The 18519-nt window shown below is 45.7% G+C and overlaps 1 protein-coding gene across 5 annotated transcripts in view; it reads left to right on the forward strand.

The window, feature by feature from the left end:
- Window positions 1–18519, forward strand: part of znf143b (zinc finger protein 143b) — a 126121-nt gene that overhangs the window by 47311 nt on the left and 60291 nt on the right. For all 5 annotated transcript variants that reach the window (XM_068046379.1, XM_068046378.1, XM_068046376.1 and 2 more), the window contains 2 exons: window positions 3000–3122; window positions 5073–5148. In XM_068046379.1, coding sequence (XP_067902480.1) covers window positions 3000–3122; window positions 5073–5148 — 199 coding nt within the window. The remainder of the gene's footprint in view (window positions 1–2999; window positions 3123–5072; window positions 5149–18519) is intronic.

Here is an 18519-nt window from a genome sequence, read left to right on the forward strand (position 1 = left end):
CACCACTCAGGATAGGAAAGGGCTCTGATGAGGAGCCACCATGTTGAATTGTGTCTTTCATATTGTCATGGAATGAGGTGATGATACTTAGTAGCTTTGGTGGGCATCCAATCTTTTCTAGTAGTCTGAAAAGACCACGTCTGCTGACGAGGTCAAAGGCTTTGGTGAGATCAATGAAAGCAATGTCGAGGGGCATCTGTTGTTCATGGCATTTCTCCTGTATCTGACGAAGGGAGAACAGCATGTCAACGGTCGATCTCTCTGCACGAAAGCCACACTGTGCCTCAGGGTAGACGTGCTCGGCCAGCTTCTGGAGCCTGTTCAGAGCGACTGGAGCAAAGACTTTCCCCACTATGCTGAGCAGGGAGATTCCACGGTACTTGTTGCAGTCACCGCGGTCACCTTTGTTTTTATAGAGGGTGATGATATTGGCATCGCGCATGTCCTGGGGTACTGCTCCCTCGTCCCAGCACAGGCATAGCAGTTCATGTAGTGCTGAGAGTATAGCAGGCTTGGCACTCTTGATTATTTCAGGGGTAATGCTGTCCTTCCCAGGGGCTTTTCCGCTGGCTAGAGAATCAATGGCATCACTGAGTTTCGATTTGGTTGGCTGTATGTCCAGCTCATCCATGACTGGTAGAGGCTGGGCTGCATTGAGGGCAGTCTGAGTGACAACATTCTCCCTGGAGTACAGTTCTAGGTAGTGCTCAACCCAGCGGTCCATTTGCTTGTGTTGGTCAGTGATTATGTCCCCTGATTTAGATTTGAGGAGGGCGATCTTCTTGATGGTTGGCCCAAGAGCTCTCTTCATGCCATCATACATTCCTCTGATGTTTCCGGTGTCTGAGGCCAGCTGAATATGACTGCATAGGTGTTGCCAGTAGTCGTTTGCGCAGCGCCTAGCTGTTCTTTGTGCAGTGCTTCTGGCTGCTTTAAGTGCTGCGGATGTTAAATCGCTGGGGGCTTTTTTGTAGTTCAACAGTGCAATGCACTTAGCGGCTATGACAGGTTCCAGCTCTTCATTATGAGATTGAAACCAGTCTGCATTTCTCTTCGCACTTTTGCCGTAGGTGGTCAAAGCTGACTCATAGATGGCGTCTCTGATGTGGGCCCACTTGGTCTCAGCATCCCCTGTGGGAGTGTTTTGAAGGGCTGTTGCAAGTGAATTTAGAAATTTTTGTAACAGCTGTGGGTGAGAAATTCTGCTCGTGTTGATGCGCGGGTGGCCCTTCTGCTTGGAATGATGCAACTTCTTTGGTCTGAGTCTAACCTTGCTGCACACCAGGGAGTGGTCGGTGTCACAGTCCGCACTGTGGAAGCTGCGTGTGATTTGAACACTGTTTAAGGCAGCTCGCCTTGTGACAATGAGGTCTAGCTGGTGCCAACGATGCGATCTTGGGTGCCTCCATGAAACCTGGTGACAGGGTTTAGTGTGAAAGAACGAGTTGGTGATGCAGAGGTTATGCTAGGTACACAACTCAAGCAGTCTCTGCCTGTTCTCATTCATCCTTCCAACGCCATAGCGCCCAAGGCAGGAGGGCCATGAGTCATGGTCAGCCCCAACCCTGGCATTAAAGTCCCCCAGCAGGAATAGGTGTTCGGTGTTGGGGATGCTGCTAATGATGTTATGGGGTTGCTCGTAGAACTGGTCTTTAGCTTCAGGTGGGGAGCAGAGTGTTGGAGCATAGATGCTGAGTAGGTGTACTGGACCAGAGGTGGTGAGCAGTCGGATGGACAGTATGCGTTCTGAGCCATTTGAGGGAGGCTCTATCATGCTGAGCAAGGAGTTTCTGATGGCGAAGCCCACTCCATGCTGTCTTGGTTCTTCAGGATTCCAAAATAGTGAACCTAAAATAAAGTGAAAGTTTTTTGAAACTTTAAACCACACTGCAAAGTATAGAGAAGTTCTGGTCAGAATCAGTAAACCCTTCCACTGAGAAAGGGGCTGCGATCTCATTCAGATATTTGTCAATCTGGAGCATGAGGAGATTATTGGATTTCTCCCATTGACTAATCTCAGAAAGAGGGTGCGTACGATTCCAAGCACAGAAGTTTTTTTTAACTATTACCCTTGATCTATCAGCAGCAAAATTGCTGTGGCAATTGATTCCTCACTGGGATTTGCAACTTCTGATGTTCATAAGCCCAGTGGTTTAATCTTTATATTAAGGTTAGTGGAGTGCTACGGTCGCCTGCTGCTCACGTCCAACTTTTGTGTAGCCAGTGATGACCCCAACTTTCTGAATTCACACAGGCTGGTGACTTAGTAATTCCAGCAAATTTACGGGTTGTCACCAGTTGCACCCAGCTAACGTGTAAAAGCAGCTTTAAATGCAACCTCCAGAGTTTATTTCTAGTCTTGCTGTGGAGGACTTTCCTGCTATTGGCCTCTTTCCTTCTGTTAGGAAGGGAACATGTGAATAAGAGCACGGGCCATATGGGCTCTGAGAAAGTTTTCTCACTCTTCTTTCACTGCTTAACCTTTTGAGTTCAGAAATGGGTTGCGGCATTCTCAGCACAAGTTGTTGTTATACAGTATCTTTGCTTCAGTGTACCAGTGACATAGGACTAATAATAGTTGTCATATCTAACCTGGTTGATGTAAAGGAGCATGAGAGTTACAAAAGTTTGGCCTGCAATTTTTAGTGTGTGAGGTTACTTTTAATGCTGGTATTTTTTTAAATTTAAAAAAGATGCGCATGTAAACTGTCAGCAGATGATGTTAGCAGTTGAGTAGGATCAAGAAAACATCATGGAAGCTTTACTGCTGTCAATGATCAAACACTTACTGCTGTAATTAAACATCAAGCATAAATTAAAATGATTTTTCGAAAAGAGGAATTTATTACATGTATTTGTGTAATTTACAAAGTCAGTGGGCCGAATGGCCTCTTTTTGTGTTGTAAATTTTCTATATAAGGGAATGATAAATTACTAACAGCAGAATTGCACAAAATTCAACAGTAAGTTACTTATCAGTATTTGTTCTATTTCCCAAGATTGTTCTTCAGGGTCATGTAACTGCACGAGTGAGTGCCAAGGCTCAACAGCTGGGAGAAAAGGCTTTTCGTTGTGAATATGAGGGTTGTGGAAGATTGTACACTACTGCTCATCATCTAAAGGTATAGTTCAACAGTGCATTGGCTATCTTAAATCATTGCTTTAAAGAAAAATGACTTCAAAAACACTTGCATTTGTTTAGTGCCTTATTATGTTCTTAGGAGATTCTAAAGTGTTTTTCAGCCAGTGAATTAATTTTGAAGTGTGTTCACTGTTGTTATGCAGACAAACATAACAATCACTTCACACACAATCAGGTTCCACAAACAGCAACTAAATGAATAACTAGTTAATGTGTTTTGGTGGTGGTGGTGGCTGAGGAAGGAACATTAGCCAGAAAAGCAGGAAAATTCCCTGCTCCACTTTGAACAGTTCCACAGAGTGCTTTATGCACACCTGAACAGGCAGTCACGTTGGTTTAATGTCACATTCAAAATATAGCACTTCCAACGGTACAGTACTTCCTGATTTCTGCATTGTAATATCTGTCTGGAGTACGTTCCTAAGTGAACAAGTTTTGTATATTGAGGCACCAAATTTATGCTAAATTGGGAGATTGGAATTCTAAGAAAGCTTGCAGTATGCCCTTTTAAGCCCTTGTTAAATTTGTCAGGACTGCCATTTTCTCTCTCCAAAGCTTCACAGTAATGGAGGTCAAATGTGTAGCCTCATGGATTGGTCGGAAATGGTATCACGCCCATAGTTTCCTATGTGATTAGTTACAGATAGCAGCTGTCGCGTGATAGGGAAACTCTAAACAGAAACCTAGAAAGAAGGAGAATGGGAAGAGTGCCACTATCCCACATTGCTCGTTTTAACATGCTATAGTACCTTTCCTTTTGAGATGAGAGTTCACAGAAGGGAAATGGAGGATTTTAAAAAAAAAGCTTCTGTTCTTTCCCCTTTTTCACCATTCTTTTTGCTATCCCTTCTCACCTCTCTTGGAGGTATTAAATCCTTACTACAGTGCAGTCCATGGCACTGGTTATCCTCTGGTATCTCAGTGAATTGGCAATTCTTCATATGTGAACCTTGAAGGTCAGAATTGATGCCATGTCCACATGTGCACTTCTAGTAAGGGTCACTGGACAATAATCACAGGACAACTGCAATCTCCTCCCTAAGTTGTTGCAGGCAATTGTAGTGCTGTTACCATGGGCAAGATTTTAACTCACTCAAAACCCATTCAGTTTCACAGAATTACATGACTCTGCCTAAAATTAGCTAACATAGCACAGATCGGGGATTGAATTTGGGACCTTCTGGGTCTGTATGGCACACTTGTTCATCACCTTTACAAGATGAGTCAGCTGTTATTTCCTCTTTTGTTGCCTGTTGCAGCTTAGTTTCAGCCACCTATGATTTCATTTATAGTAACATAGAGCTTAAATTAATAACTCCTTAGCAGCAGAGGTGGTGACTACAGCTAGAATACTAATCATGGTTAGTACCATATAGTAAGATTGGGTTGTTTCAAGTCCCAATCTGTTCAGTTTGTGATTTGAGCTACATGAGCAAGGAGACACCAAGCAAAGGATGATTTTCTCCCAGCATTGTGGAAAGAAAATTGGAGGGGGCAGTCGGAATTGGGCCATCGGGAACAACCACACCCCTCCACCTCCAGTAGCCAGCTGGAGAGGGCATTGGCTGTGTAAATGCCCTCTTACTTGATGGTTGATGAAGAAGAGGGTAAAATTTGAAAGGAAGGGCAAACTTACCCAAAATACTCATGGGAAAGAAGTAGACTGGGTATCAGAGGTCTGCCAGCGCCCTGTGCATTGTAGCAGAAGTCAGTGACTTCAGGAGAGTGGGATAGATTGAGAGAAAATTGGAAGGAACATTTCACCTCCTGCCCCACCTGCCCCGCCATCTTCAAAAAAAGCACATAATAAAAAAGTATTTTCCTAATAAATACTCATACTGCAGTAGAAGCTGGATGTAGAATGGATGTATTTGTTGTAGATATATTTGATATTTTTTAATCAATTTAAGTTTTTACTATGTGATCACAGGTACATGAGAGGGCACATACTGGGGATCGTCCATATAGGTGTGAACACCCAAGCTGTGGAAAAGCTTTTGCTACAGGTACCTTTTGGTTTGACTTCACTTTTTGTTGTGTGGATATATGATTTATACTAGATAATTTAGCACAAAGGGTGGGCATTTAGCCCATCATGACAATACCACTGTTCACTCCACATTATAACTATCTAGTATACCTTGCAAGGTTGTGTGGTAAAGGCTGGTGAATGGGAAAAGGACCTGGACATTATCATGCATGAATCATCAAAGGTCTATGACCAATGCCAAGATGCCATTTTAAGAGCAAATAGGGTGTTACGATTTATTGCCGGTACAGGACATTTGAACAGAAAACATGAAATAACTGCCCTTTGTGCAAGGCCTTCATCAGGCCACATTTAGAATATTGTTCCTTTACATGAAAGCTATCGAAGTCCTGGAAAAATTTCAGAGGAGGTTACTAGAATGGATATATAGTTTAATGGGCTTCAGTCACCATGAGTGAGTTGGGATTTTATGTGCTAAAAAAGTGCAGATTTGATAGAAGAATTTAAACAATTCAACTCAGTAGAGCTGGGTTTGCTATTCGAGCAACATAGATTAGGGAGAACCAGGAGACATATGTGTAAGTTACCTAAGCATAGAACTCAGTTAGATGGTAGGAGGCACTTATTTTCGTATAAATTTATTGAAATATGTTGACAGGACATGCATTGCATGTAGATTCACTGGAGGATTCAGAAATTAGCTGAAGGAGTTTCAATTTCAAAATATTGGAGGTATAGAGCTGATGGCAATAGATGATAGGAATGAGCTCCATTCCTCTGCCACTGTGATATTAAAATGGCAATTCTCTCATCTGATTCACAACTGCAGTTTTAGTTCTTGCTGCCAGTTTAAGCTTTATTTTTAAACATTGTCATTTCTCACAGTTCCATTGATTATACCAATCTCATTTCCAGCCAACTCAAACCTGTTTTCACCCACTGAGCACACCTGCACTGTTCTTCATTCTCTAGCCAAGGACACTGAGGTCAATTATTGTTCTCTGCTGCAGTTAACTTTGAATAGCCTGAGGATTTAAGAAAGTACAGATTAGTACCACACCATGTGATGCATTTATCCACTGAGCCATTAGGAAGGCAAAGGCTAACACTACCTTAAGCTTCCCTCCCCCTATCTAAGTGCCCTAGTTCTAGGCCATGAACTATTGTCTGTTTGTATATTAAATTATTTTACTGATAAATCTTCATATTCAAGACTTCTCTGCATTTTATATAATCTACAAAAAAAAAACTACTCATGTTTATAAGGAAGTACCTGTCACCAATAATAAGTCCTCTTTTCAATGCCATTGCCTCCATTTGGATTTCTGTTTCTGTGCAGACTAGTGGTAATCTACTGTATCTATCTATTAGTCTTTTGAAAATGCTTTATTCAATTTGAAGCTACTTCAAAAATGACCTTACTCTTGGGTGCATTCACAAATGGGTGCACAAATAATGTGTGTGACTACCTGTGTAGGCACTTTCATAAATACTGATTCACCAATCTTCTGAGGCAATGGCTTGTACTGCAGCGTGATCCTTTAGGAGCCTTCAGGCTCTTGATCTGCGTGGCCATACTTTGAGCTGGATCTTGTTCTCCTCCCGATCTTGGGTTTCGTGATGGGGAGACCAGAAAAGCAGAGCGGCAGCAGCCACCACGGAACCCGACACTGGGATTGTCAGTTCCGATTCTCCCAGGGGTGGGATAGGCCGATGACGGCCTTCCTGACCAGAGGCCAAATAAAGGCTTCTTCCTGTCACCGATGGGATCTTACTAGTGGCGGGGGTGGGAGGGCCTCCGCCACCTAGGGAGGAAGCCTTGGAAAATGAGGTGCCCTCTCTGTGAGTTTGTGGGGGGGGGGTCTCTCCTTTGTGGGCAATTTGTGGCCCATGGAAGACCCCCACCGGGAACCAATTCACCCCTCGGAACCCCCCCTCCCCTGGACTGAATGCACACTGCCCCTTGCAGGGGCCTCTGAACTGGCCCCAGCGACCCCACCTCACCTACTTGCGTTCCGGGTTTCCACCGCTGGGCCTGGGTCCAAGGTGTCTGCAGTACAGGCAATGGCCACCGCTCCCACTGGCACTGCCGATACTGCTGAGCTGCCGGTCCTGTGATTGGCTGGCAGCTCTTGGGGGCTGGGATCCCCATCCCTATTAAGTCTTGAAAAGGACGGGGACACCGCCTCCTTAAACTTTCATCCCAAAGGGCCAGAGGATCGCTCCGGGGGATACTGAAAAAACACAGAGGAAGAGTTCCCCCTGACTTTTCAGTGCCGGGAGCCCTGCCTTCTGCACAAAATCCAGCCCTTTGTGTGTTAGCCTGGATGGTGGGTGTCAGTGGGCAGTGGGCTAATTGAATGTGGGAGCATCCCAGACAACCCCAATCTGTTTTCACTCATTGTGCACACCTGCACTATTCTTTATTCCCTACCAATGGACATGGAGATCACTTACTATTTTCTGCTGCAGAAGAGATCAGTTAACATTGAATAGCCTGAGGATTTAATACTGTACAGCTAGGCACCACACCATGTGATGCATTTATCCACTGAGCCATTAGGAAGGCAGAGGCTGACTGGAGCTTTTCCAGATAAAATAAAATCCCTGATATATCCTATGAGAAAATAGCTTCAACTGAAACAATTTTCCCCTAATGGAGGCTCACCATTTCTTCTCCTAAACAGAACTTTTCTAATGTCATCAGCTAAAGATTAGTAAAACAGCTTCTCAATTGTTATATTCAGAACTCAAAGCTTTGGGCTGACGTAGATATTGATAAGGATGTAGATATAGATAAGGGTCTCTTTCCATCGCCGCTGGTATCTTACTAGTGGCGGGGGCGGGGGGGCGCGGGGTTCCGCCGTGCAGGGAGGAAGCCTTGGAAAATGAGGCGCCCTCCCTGTGGGGGAGGGGGTCCCTCCTTTTGTGGGTGATTTGTGGCCCATGGAAGACCCCCACTGGGAAGCGATTCACCCCCCCCCCCCCACCCCCCCCGGAACCCCTCTCCCCCTGGACTGACTGCCCACTGCCCCTTGCCGGGGCCTCCGGACTGGCCCCGGCGACCCCGCCTCACCTACTTGTGATCCAGGGTTCCACCACTGGGCCTGGGTCCAAGGCCTTTGCAGTACCGGCAGTGGCCACTGCTCCCATCAAGGTAGGAAAAGTTAGCACTGGGGGATATATCTATAACTTTACAACTGCCCAGGTGAGATCAAATAACTTAATACTGCTTTTCTTTCCTAAGTTTATAAAAAAGAGTTCCTTACTATTGCTGCTGCTTCCCACTGCATTTTGAAAAGTTAAGAAAATACTTGCATTTATATAGTGCCTCATCATAAAAAGAAAAAAAGTATACATATATATAGCATTTGTCACATCCTCAGAATGTTCCAAAGTGCTTTGCTTTACTTGTTGAAGGGTAGTCACTGCTATGTAGGCAAACGTGACAGCTAGGTTGCATGGATCAAGGCTTCAGAACAGCAATGAGATAGTTAATGAATAGTTCATTTGTTTTGTTGCTGTTCGTTTAGAGATAAATTATGATGAAATGTCTCCATGTGCTTCAACAACAGCTTGCATTTATGTAGTATATTTGCATAGTTAAATGTCCCAAGGTACTTCATAGGAATGTCATCAAACAAAATTTGACACAGAGCCAAAGAAGATGTTCGGGCAGATGTCCAAAAGCTTGTTCAAAGGGACATGTTTTAAGGAGCAATCTTAAAGGAGGAAAAAGTGGTAGAGAGGCGGAGAGGTTGAGGGAAGGAATTCCAGAGCTGAAGAGCCGAGGCAGTTGAAGGCATGGTCACAAGAGACGAGTGTTGGAAGGTGGCAGCTATCTCAGACTGTTGCAGGGCTGGAGGACGTTGCAGAGATAGGGAGGGGTGAGGCCGTGGAGCAATTTGAAAACATGGATGAGAATTTTAAGATGAAGGTGTTGCTACACCCAATGAATTACTTTTGAAGTGCATTGACTCTTATGAGGATCGGGTAGTCTGGGCCACAAAGCTGCCAATACCAATGGTGCTGCATGATTACTTGCTGGTGCAGAAATGATCTTAGCAGCTTTTATTCTGTCCCACCTCTACTCTTCTATTCCAAAGTTCACCCCAAGTGGCTGAGAACTAGGAAAAGGTATCTATTAAAAGGCAAATGCAACACCAAAAATGAAATCTGTCTCTACAGCAGTAATAGAATGAAAGCAATAACTTGCATTTCTGTAGGCCTTTTTGTATTATCAGGATGTCCCAAAGCACTTTACAGCTGATTAAAGTACTTTTGAAATGCAGCCACTGTTGTAATGTAGGAAATGCAATGCAGTAGAGGCAGCAGATAAATCTGATCAATGTTTGATATTGGGAGGAAAGGTTCTCTTTAAACTCTTCAGTTGTAAGCAGTATTTTGCTGCAAATCTGTACTCTCTATGAGCCTCCACACAATGCGTTCATGTTCTGTGAGTCACTAGTGTCCAATGTTCCCTCTGAATTTTCTTTATACTGGGTGTGTGACAAATTCCTCTGAGCACTACTTTTTTGTATGTGGGCCACTCACATTTCTGTCACAAAGTAATGAGCAACCTGTTTATTTCAATGCATGGTACATTCCAGATTGCTGTGCGGCCATTCACGGACACAACTTAGAGGGAAAACTGCTCTCCTACCACTGGTCCTACTGTCCATCTCCTCGAAGGTGCCTTTCCAACTCCACCTCTTATTGGTCCCAAACTGCCTCTCCTCTAACTGGTTCCATTATACTTCTACTCTCATATGTCTCAATTCACCTCTGCTCTGACTGGTCCCAATCTTGCTCTCTTTCTTTCTGGTTCCATACTTGTTCTCCTTTCATGTCCCATTCTACCTCCCCTCAAACATCCCACTCTACTTCCCAGATGTCCCATTCTATTTCTCAAACGTCCCATTCTACCTCTCACAACACACCCCTTTCTACTGTTTCTCATATGTTCCATTCTGTCTCTCCTCACACATGTCCCATTACCGCTTCTCTCACACCCCTTCTACCTCTCCACAAACATCCTATTCTACCTCTTCATAACACCTGTCATTCTACCACTTCTCACATGTCCCATTCTACCTTTCCTCTCATATGTCCTATTCTACCTCTGCTCTCAGGTTCCATTATATCACTCCTCACATGTCCCATTCTACAGCTTCTCCTATGTCCCATTCAACCTGTCCTCATGCATCTTATTCTACCTCTACTCTTACGTGTCCCATTCTACCCCTCTCACTGGCTGCATTCACCCTCTCCTCACAGGCCCCTTTCGACCTCTCCTCACATTTCACATTCTACCCCTTCTCACATCCATCCTATTCCACCTCTCCTCGCACATCCCAGTAGTGGACTGTTTAGCTCCCCTGTCCCGACACAGGACGTCGCACTTTCAAGAGAGTAGATGAAATGAGAATGAAGGGAGAGGATATACACAGATTGAAAGTCTGGACTTAGGTCATAAACAACACTAAAAATCCATTCATCTCTCCAAACAGTGAAATGAAATTCACATAATCTGGTCTCTCATCCATTGTCCATTAATCTAGACAGCTTCAATTAACCTGCCATTTCCAGGCTGGTATACAGAGGCACCACTAATATTGTATTTGCACTCAGACAATTACAAGAAAAGTGTCGTGAGCAAAACAAAGGCCTGTACATCACTTTCGTAGACCTCACCAAGGCATTTGACACTGTGAGCAGAGATGGACTTTGGAAAATCCTTGAAAAACTTGGATGCCCACCCAGGTTCCTGGCCATGGTGAAGCAGTTTCATGAAAATCAGTACAGACAAGTCAAGCAAAACAGTGAACTCTCAAATCCCTTCCGTATCTCCAATGGCGTAAAGCAGGGATGTGGCCCCGATCCTATTGACCATCTTTTTCAGCATGATGCTGCAGCAGGCAATGGAAGACCTTAAGGAGGGAGTTAATGTACGCTTCCGGACTGTGGGAGGCCTTTGGTTCAGGCTCACACAAAGTCACAAGAAAACCTCATCTGTGTGACCTTCTTTTCGCCGATGACTGTGCTCTCCTGGCCCACAGTCAGTCAGACTTGCAACGTAGAATAACACATTTTTACGAGGTGGCACAACTCTTCAGACTAAAAATCAGTTTAAAGAAAACTGAAGTCCTGCATCATCCTGCACCCCAAGAAGAATATAGACCACCAAGAATTGTCATCGAGGGAACCAAGCTGAATGCCGTCAAGCAATTTACTTATTTGGGGAGCGTCATCTCGTTTGATGCCACCATAGACAAGAAAGTGGACAATAGGCTCTCAAAAGCAAACAGTACATTCGGCAGACACTACAAATGTGTGTGAAGCAATCACAGCCTCAGAGCACAGACCAAACTCGCAGTGTACAAAGTCATAGTCCTCACCACCCTTCTGTATGACGCTGAGTCATGGGTCCTATACCGCCGTCATGTACGCCTTCTAGAGTGCTTCCATCAGTGCTGCCTCCGCAGCATCCTCAAGATCCACTGGCAGGACCGCATCACAAACATTGATGTCCTGGACTAAAGCAACATCACCAGCATTGAGGCTATCCTGCTGCAAAGAGTTGGGTGAGTCACATTGCCCGGATGGATGACAGTCGCCTGCCCGAGATCGTGTTGTATGGAGAGCTCACCACAGGTAAAAGGAACAGAGGGGCCCCATGCAAACATTTCAAGGACTTCCTGAAGAAGTCCCTCTCTGTGCCACATCAGCCATCGCCAGTGGGATGCACAGGCCGTAGATCGTGATGCCTGGAGATGCTACATCAGGAACGCTACAGACACCTTTGAGACTGAGCGAAGAACCAGCATGAAAGAGGAAAGGAGGAGAAGGATAGATCCAATTGCCCCCAGCAGCGACTACACCTTCACTTGTATCCGCTGTGGGAGAATCTGCCGGTCACGGATCGGCCTGACTAGCCACCAGCGGGCCTGCAACTGATGACTATAACCTGCCCAAAATCTTTGTCCACGAAGAAATGCCAAGAGATATGTGGCTCAGTCAATGCCAAAGGTAAGTGTTTGTTCATTGACCTACTCCATATATAGGATCAATAACCCAATCTGCATAATAAACCTGCTCATCAGAAAGCATTAGGTTCTTCTTGAGACATTGACCAACTTCACCTCAGACTATGTGCACGTATTTGGCCATGATGGACCATGCCCACTGGGTTTGTCAACTTGAGTTGCTGTTAGCCTTTCTGGATCATGCGGTTCCAGATTGAGTCCTGGGCCATTGAGAGCTGCTGAATGGGGAGCTTGCTGGAGTCTCACTCGAATACAGGGCGTTAGCCAGAAACTCTGTGGGTCCAATCCCTTTCATCTGGCTCAGCCCTTCCCCTCACAGGCCAACTGGCTACTGGGGTGTTTTCCCATGTGTCCTCCCATAAACCTTGACCTATGAATCCAGAGTACTCTCACCTTCTGAAGCTCAATCTCTCTCGCAGATCGGAGGTCTTGTCCAGCACCTTGCCTCCCACCCTTCTCACTTCCAGTTGCCTGCCACCCTCGTCTCGTCTTGTCTAGCTTTCCGATCCTTCAGTCATAGCCTGCACTTTTTCCCACTCTCTCCAGCCGTTCGTGCTTTTACCATTGGGGGTTGATGCACAGCTCCTCCCCCTGCACAAACTTGCTGTTGTCAACAGCCTTTTTATTTCAATGCACGGTACATTCCAAATTGTTGCACGGCCACACATGCGTGCACCTTAAAGGGAACACTGCTAGTGACTCATGAATAAGAGACGAGCTGTACCTACCAAATATCTCCATTGTTCTCTCCAAAATCTGGGATTTTTCTTACTCTGCTAGATATCTGTGACACAAAGCAACATCACCCTGCTTAAAAGTCTTCAAGCCAAGTTACTGAGAAATGCATATATGGCATGCAAACTATCTCCTTTGAGGGAAAAACTCCACTTAACAACAGTTATTAGCAGATCTAACCGGCTGCCCTTTTCAGCAAGTCTCGGCAGTTTTATATTTGGTTTCCAGCCAGGTGTTTTAGACTTGCACTTCTGGTAACTGTTGGCACTAATATGGGTTTCATGCAATATCGAAGTAACAACTGAGCGAGGCTGATTGGTCAGTCATCAACATTGCCTCTCTCAGCTTTCAAATTATTGTGTGAACCATTCTAAAAGCCAACTCTTCTCATTATCAAAAACAGAAAATGGTGGAAACACACAATGGGTTAGTCAGGATCCATGCAGCAAACAGACAAGTAACCCTTGATCAGAACTCAAAAATGAACAAACATTTAAATGCAATCAGAACAAAGAGGAGAAGGAGGTGGAAAAGAAAACAAAATCATCAGAAAATATCAGTGGAATGACCTATTATCTACTTACAAGAATAACAGGAATTGTTATAAAAAAACCCAGGAAATGATGGAAATACTCAGCAGGCAGACAGAGCTCAGCGATCCCAAAACCAATGGATCAAATCAAAGCTCTGCATTCCTGCCACATCCAGTTGTGAATGGTGGTGAACAATTAAACAACTAACTGTAGGAGGTGGCTCCACCAATATCCCCATCCTCAATGATGGGGGTGCCCAGCACATCAGTGCGAAAGATAAGGCTGAAGCATTTGCAACAATCTTCAGCCAGAAGTGCAGAGTGGATGATCCATCTCGGCCTCCTCCTGAAGACCCCAGCATCACAGATGCCAGACTTCAGCTAATTCGATTCACTCTACGTGATATCAAGAAAAGACTGAAGGCATTTATGGGCCCTGACAATATTCCGGCAATAGCACTGAAGACCTGTGTTCCAGAACTTGCCGTGCCCCTAGCCAAGCTGTTCCAGTACAGCTACAACATTGGCATCTAACTGGCAATGTGGAAAATTCCCCAGGTATGTCCTGCACACAAAAAGCAGGACAAGTCCAACTGGGCCAATTACCGCCCCATCAGCCTACTCTCAATCATCAGTAAAGTGATGGAAGGTGTCATCGACAGTGCTATCAAGCGGCACTTGCTTAACAATAACCTGCTTAGTGATGCTCAGTTTGGGCTCCGCCAGGGCTACTCAGCTCCTGACCTCATTACAGCCTTGGTTCAATTGTGGACAAAAAGAGCTGAACTCGAGGTGAGGTGAGAGTGTCTGCCCTTGACATCAAGGCAGCATTTGACTGAGTATGGCATCAAGCAGTCCTAGCAAAACTGAAGTCATTGGGAATCGGGGGTGAGGGGGGGGGGAGCTCTCCGCTGGTTGGAGTCATACCTAGCGCAAAGGAAGATGGTTGTGGTTGTTGGAGGTCAATCATCTCGGCTCCAGGAAATCACTGCAGGACTTCCTCAGGGTAATGTCCTCGGCCCAACCATCTTCAGCTGCTTCATCAATGACCTTCCTTCAATCATACAGTCAGATGTGACGATGTTCGCTGATGATTGCACAATGTTCAACATGATTCGCGACTTTTCAGATACTGAAGCAGTCCGTGTAGAAATGCAGCAAGACCTGGACAATATCCAGGCTTGGGCTGATAAGTGGCAAGTAACATTTGCACCACACAAGTGCCAGGCAATGACCATCACCAACAAGAGAGAATCTAACCATCTTCCCTTGACATTCAATGGCATTACGATTGCAGAATCCCCCACTATCAACATCCTGGGGTTACCATTGGCCAGAAACTGAACCGGTGTAGCCATATAAATACAGCGGCTGCAAGAGCAGGTCAGAGGCCAGGAATCCTGCGGCGAGTAACTCACATCCTGACTTCCCAGAGCCTGTCCACTATCTGCAAGGCACAAGGCAAGGCAAGGCACCTGCTACCCAGGTTAATAGGGCTGTTAAGAAGGCATATGGTGTGTTAGCTTTTATTAGTAGGGGGATCGAGTTTCGGAGCCACGAGGTCATGCTGCAGCTGTACAAAACTCTGGTGAGACCGCACCTGGAGTATTGCGTGCAGTTCTGGTCACCGCATTAAAGGAAGGATGTGGAAGCTTTGGAAAGGGTGCAGAGGAGATTTACTAGGATGTTGCCTGGTATGGAGGGAAGGTCTTACGAGGAAAGGCTGAGGGACTTGAGGTTGTTTTCGTTGGAGAGAAGGAGGAGGAGAGGTGACTTAATAGAGACATATAAGATAATCAGAGAGTTAGATAGGGTGGATAGTGAGAGTCTTTTTCCTCGGATGGTGATGGCAAACACGAGGGGACATAGCTTTAAGTTGAGGGGTGATAGATATAGGACAGATGTTAGAGGTAGTTTCTTTACTCAGAGAGTAGTAGGGGCATGGAACGCCCTGCCTGCAACAGTAGTAGACTCGCCAACTTTAAGGGCATTTAAGTGGTCATTGGATAGACATATGGATGAAAATGGAATAGTGTAGGTCAGATGGTTTCACAGGTCGGCGCAACATCGAGGGCCGAAGGGCCTGTACTGCGCTGTAATGTTCTAAAAAAAAAAAAGTCAGGAGTGTGATGAAATACTCTCCACTTGCCTGGATGGGTGCAGCTCCAACAACACTCAAGAAGCTTGACACCATCCAGGACAAAACAGTCCACTTGATTGGCACCCCATCCACAAACATTCACTCCCTGCACTACCGACGCACAGTGGCAGCAGTGTGTACCATCTACAAGATGCACTGCAGCAGTGCACCAAGGCTCGTTAGACAACATCTTCAAAACCCGCGACGTCTACCACCTCGAAGGACAAGGTCAGAAAATGCATGGGAACACCGCCACCTGCAAGATCCCCTCCAAGTCACACACCATCCTGACTTGGAACTATATCGCCGTTCCTTCACTTTCACTGGGTCAAAATCCTGGAACAGGATTCTTAACAGCACTGTGGGTGTACCTACCCCACATAGACTGCAGCAGTTCACGAAGGCAGCTCACCACCACCTTCTGAAGGGCAATTAGGGATGGACAATAAATGCTGGCCTAGCCAGTGATGCCCACATCCCGTGAATGAATTAAAAAAAAACGGTCTGGCAGCATCTGTGGAGAGAGAAGCAGAGTTAATGGCAGGAGCGGGATAGCAGTGGGGGGTGAGCGCAAAATGGAGCGGGAGGTTCGAGGGGCCCTTCCCGACCCGTTCCTGCCCACGCCACCATTTTACACAGGGCAGCAGCGGCGAAAAACAGCCCGCCCACCCAGGCCAATCAAATGGGGATTTTACCCTTGGCTGGCAGGCGGCCTAGGCCCGAGAAAAGCTACTTGATAGTTTTAATATGGTAAAAATGTTAAATCTCTGCTTTAAAGTTGAAGCATTATAAATCCTAAAAAAATTCTGTGGATTATTGTAAATTTATCATTAAAGTTGTACTGTATTATGGAGCTTCCCCATATTGACTGCATTGTCTCCTTGAAAGTGGTAGCCCAATAGTCAAATAGCGTACTGAACAGCAGCTGCAACCAGCACAATGCCCCAGAATTCAGTTTGCTACTATACAAGAAAATAGGACTAAAATTACCAACCGATGAAAGCCTGAAATATTATTCATTCATGGGATGTGGACATCGCTGGCTATGCCAGCATTTATTGCCAATCCCTAATTACCCTTAAGATGGTAGTGGTGAACCACCTTCTTGTACCACTGCAGTCTAGGTACACCCACAGTGCTTTTAGGAATTTCAGGATTTTGACCCAGTGACAGTGAAGGAATGTCAATATCGTTCCAAGTCAAGATGGTGTGTGACTTGGAGGGCAACTTGAAGGTGGTGGTGTTCCCATGCAATTGCTGTACTTGTCCTTTTAGGTGGTAGAGGTCATGGGTTTGGAAGGTGCTGTCTAAGGAGCCTTGGTGCACTGCTGCAGTGCATCTTGTAGATGGTACACACTGCTGCCACTGTGCAGCGTTAGTGCAGGGAGTGAATGTTTGTGGATGGGGTGACAATCAAGCGGGCTGCTTTGTCCTGGATGGTGTCGAGTGTTGTTGGAGCTGCAGCCATCCAGGCAAGTGGAGAGTATTCCATCACTCTCCTGACTTGTGCCTTGTAGATGGTAGACAGGCTTTGGGGAGTTAGGAGGTGAGTTACTCGCCGCAGGATTCCTAGGGTCTGACCTACTCTTGCAGCCACGGTATTTATATGGCTACTCCAGTTCAGTTTCTGTTCAATGGTAACCCCCAGGATGTTGATAGTGGGGGATTCATAGGAACATAGGAGCAGGAGTAGGCCAATCAGTCCATCGAGCCTGCCCGGCCATTCAATAAGATCATGGCTGATCATCCACTTCAATGCCTTTTTCCTACACTATCCCCATATGCTATTTTTCAGCGATTGTAATGCCATTGAATGTCAAGGGGAGATGGTTAGATTCTCTCTTGTTTGAGATGGTCATTGCCTGGCGCTAATGTTACTTGCCACTTAGCAACCCAAGCCTGGATATTGTCCAGGTCTTGTTGCATTTCTACACGGACTGCTTCAGTATCTGAGGAGTCGCGAATCGTACTGAACATTGTGCAGTCATCAGCGAACATCCCCATTTCTGACCTTATGATTAAAGGAAGGTCATTGATAAAGCAGCTGAAGCTGGTTGGGCCTAGAACACTACCCTGAGGAACTCCTGCAGTGATGTCCTGGAGTTGAGATGATTGACCTCCAACAACCACAACCATCTTCCTTCACGCTAGGTATGACTCCAACCAGTGGAGTGTTTTCCCTCTAATACCCATTGACTTCAGTTTTGCTAGGGTTCCTTGATGCCATACTTGGTCAAATGTTGCCTTGACGTCAAGGGCAGTCATTTTCAGTTCAGCTCTTTTGTCCACGTTTGAGCCAGGGCTGTAATGAGGTCAGAAGCTGAGTGGCCCTGGTGGAACCCAAACTGAGCGTCACTGCGCAGGTTATTGCTAAGCAAGTGCCGCTTGATAGCATTGTCTGCGACACCTTCCACCACTTTACTGATGATCGAGTGTAGATTGATGGGGTGGTAACTGGCCGGGTTGGATTTGTCCTGCTTTCTGTGTACAGGACATACCTGGGCAATTTTCCAGATTGCCTGGTAGATGCCAATGTTGTAGCTGTACTACAACAGCTTGGCTTGGGGCACAGCAAATTCTGGAGCACAGGTCTTCAGTACTATTGCCAGAATGTTGTCAGGGCCCATAGCCTTTGTGGTATCCAGTGCCTTCAGTCATTTCTTGATATCATGTGGAGTTAATTGAATTGGCTGAAGACTGGCATCTGTGATGCTGGGGACTTCAAGAGGAGGCTGAGATGGATCATCCATTCGGCACTTCTGGCTGAAGATTGTTGCAAATGCTTCAGCCTTATCTTTCGCACTGATGTGCTGGCCTCCCCCATCATTGAGGATGGGGATATTTGTGGAGCCACCACCTCCTGTTAGTTGTTTAATTGTCCACCACCATTCATGACTGGATGTGGCAGGACTGCAGAGCTTAAATCTGATCTGT

This window comes from Heterodontus francisci, chromosome 14 (genome assembly GCF_036365525.1).
Source record: "Heterodontus francisci isolate sHetFra1 chromosome 14, sHetFra1.hap1, whole genome shotgun sequence".
NCBI lineage: Eukaryota > Metazoa > Chordata > Chondrichthyes > Heterodontiformes > Heterodontidae > Heterodontus > Heterodontus francisci.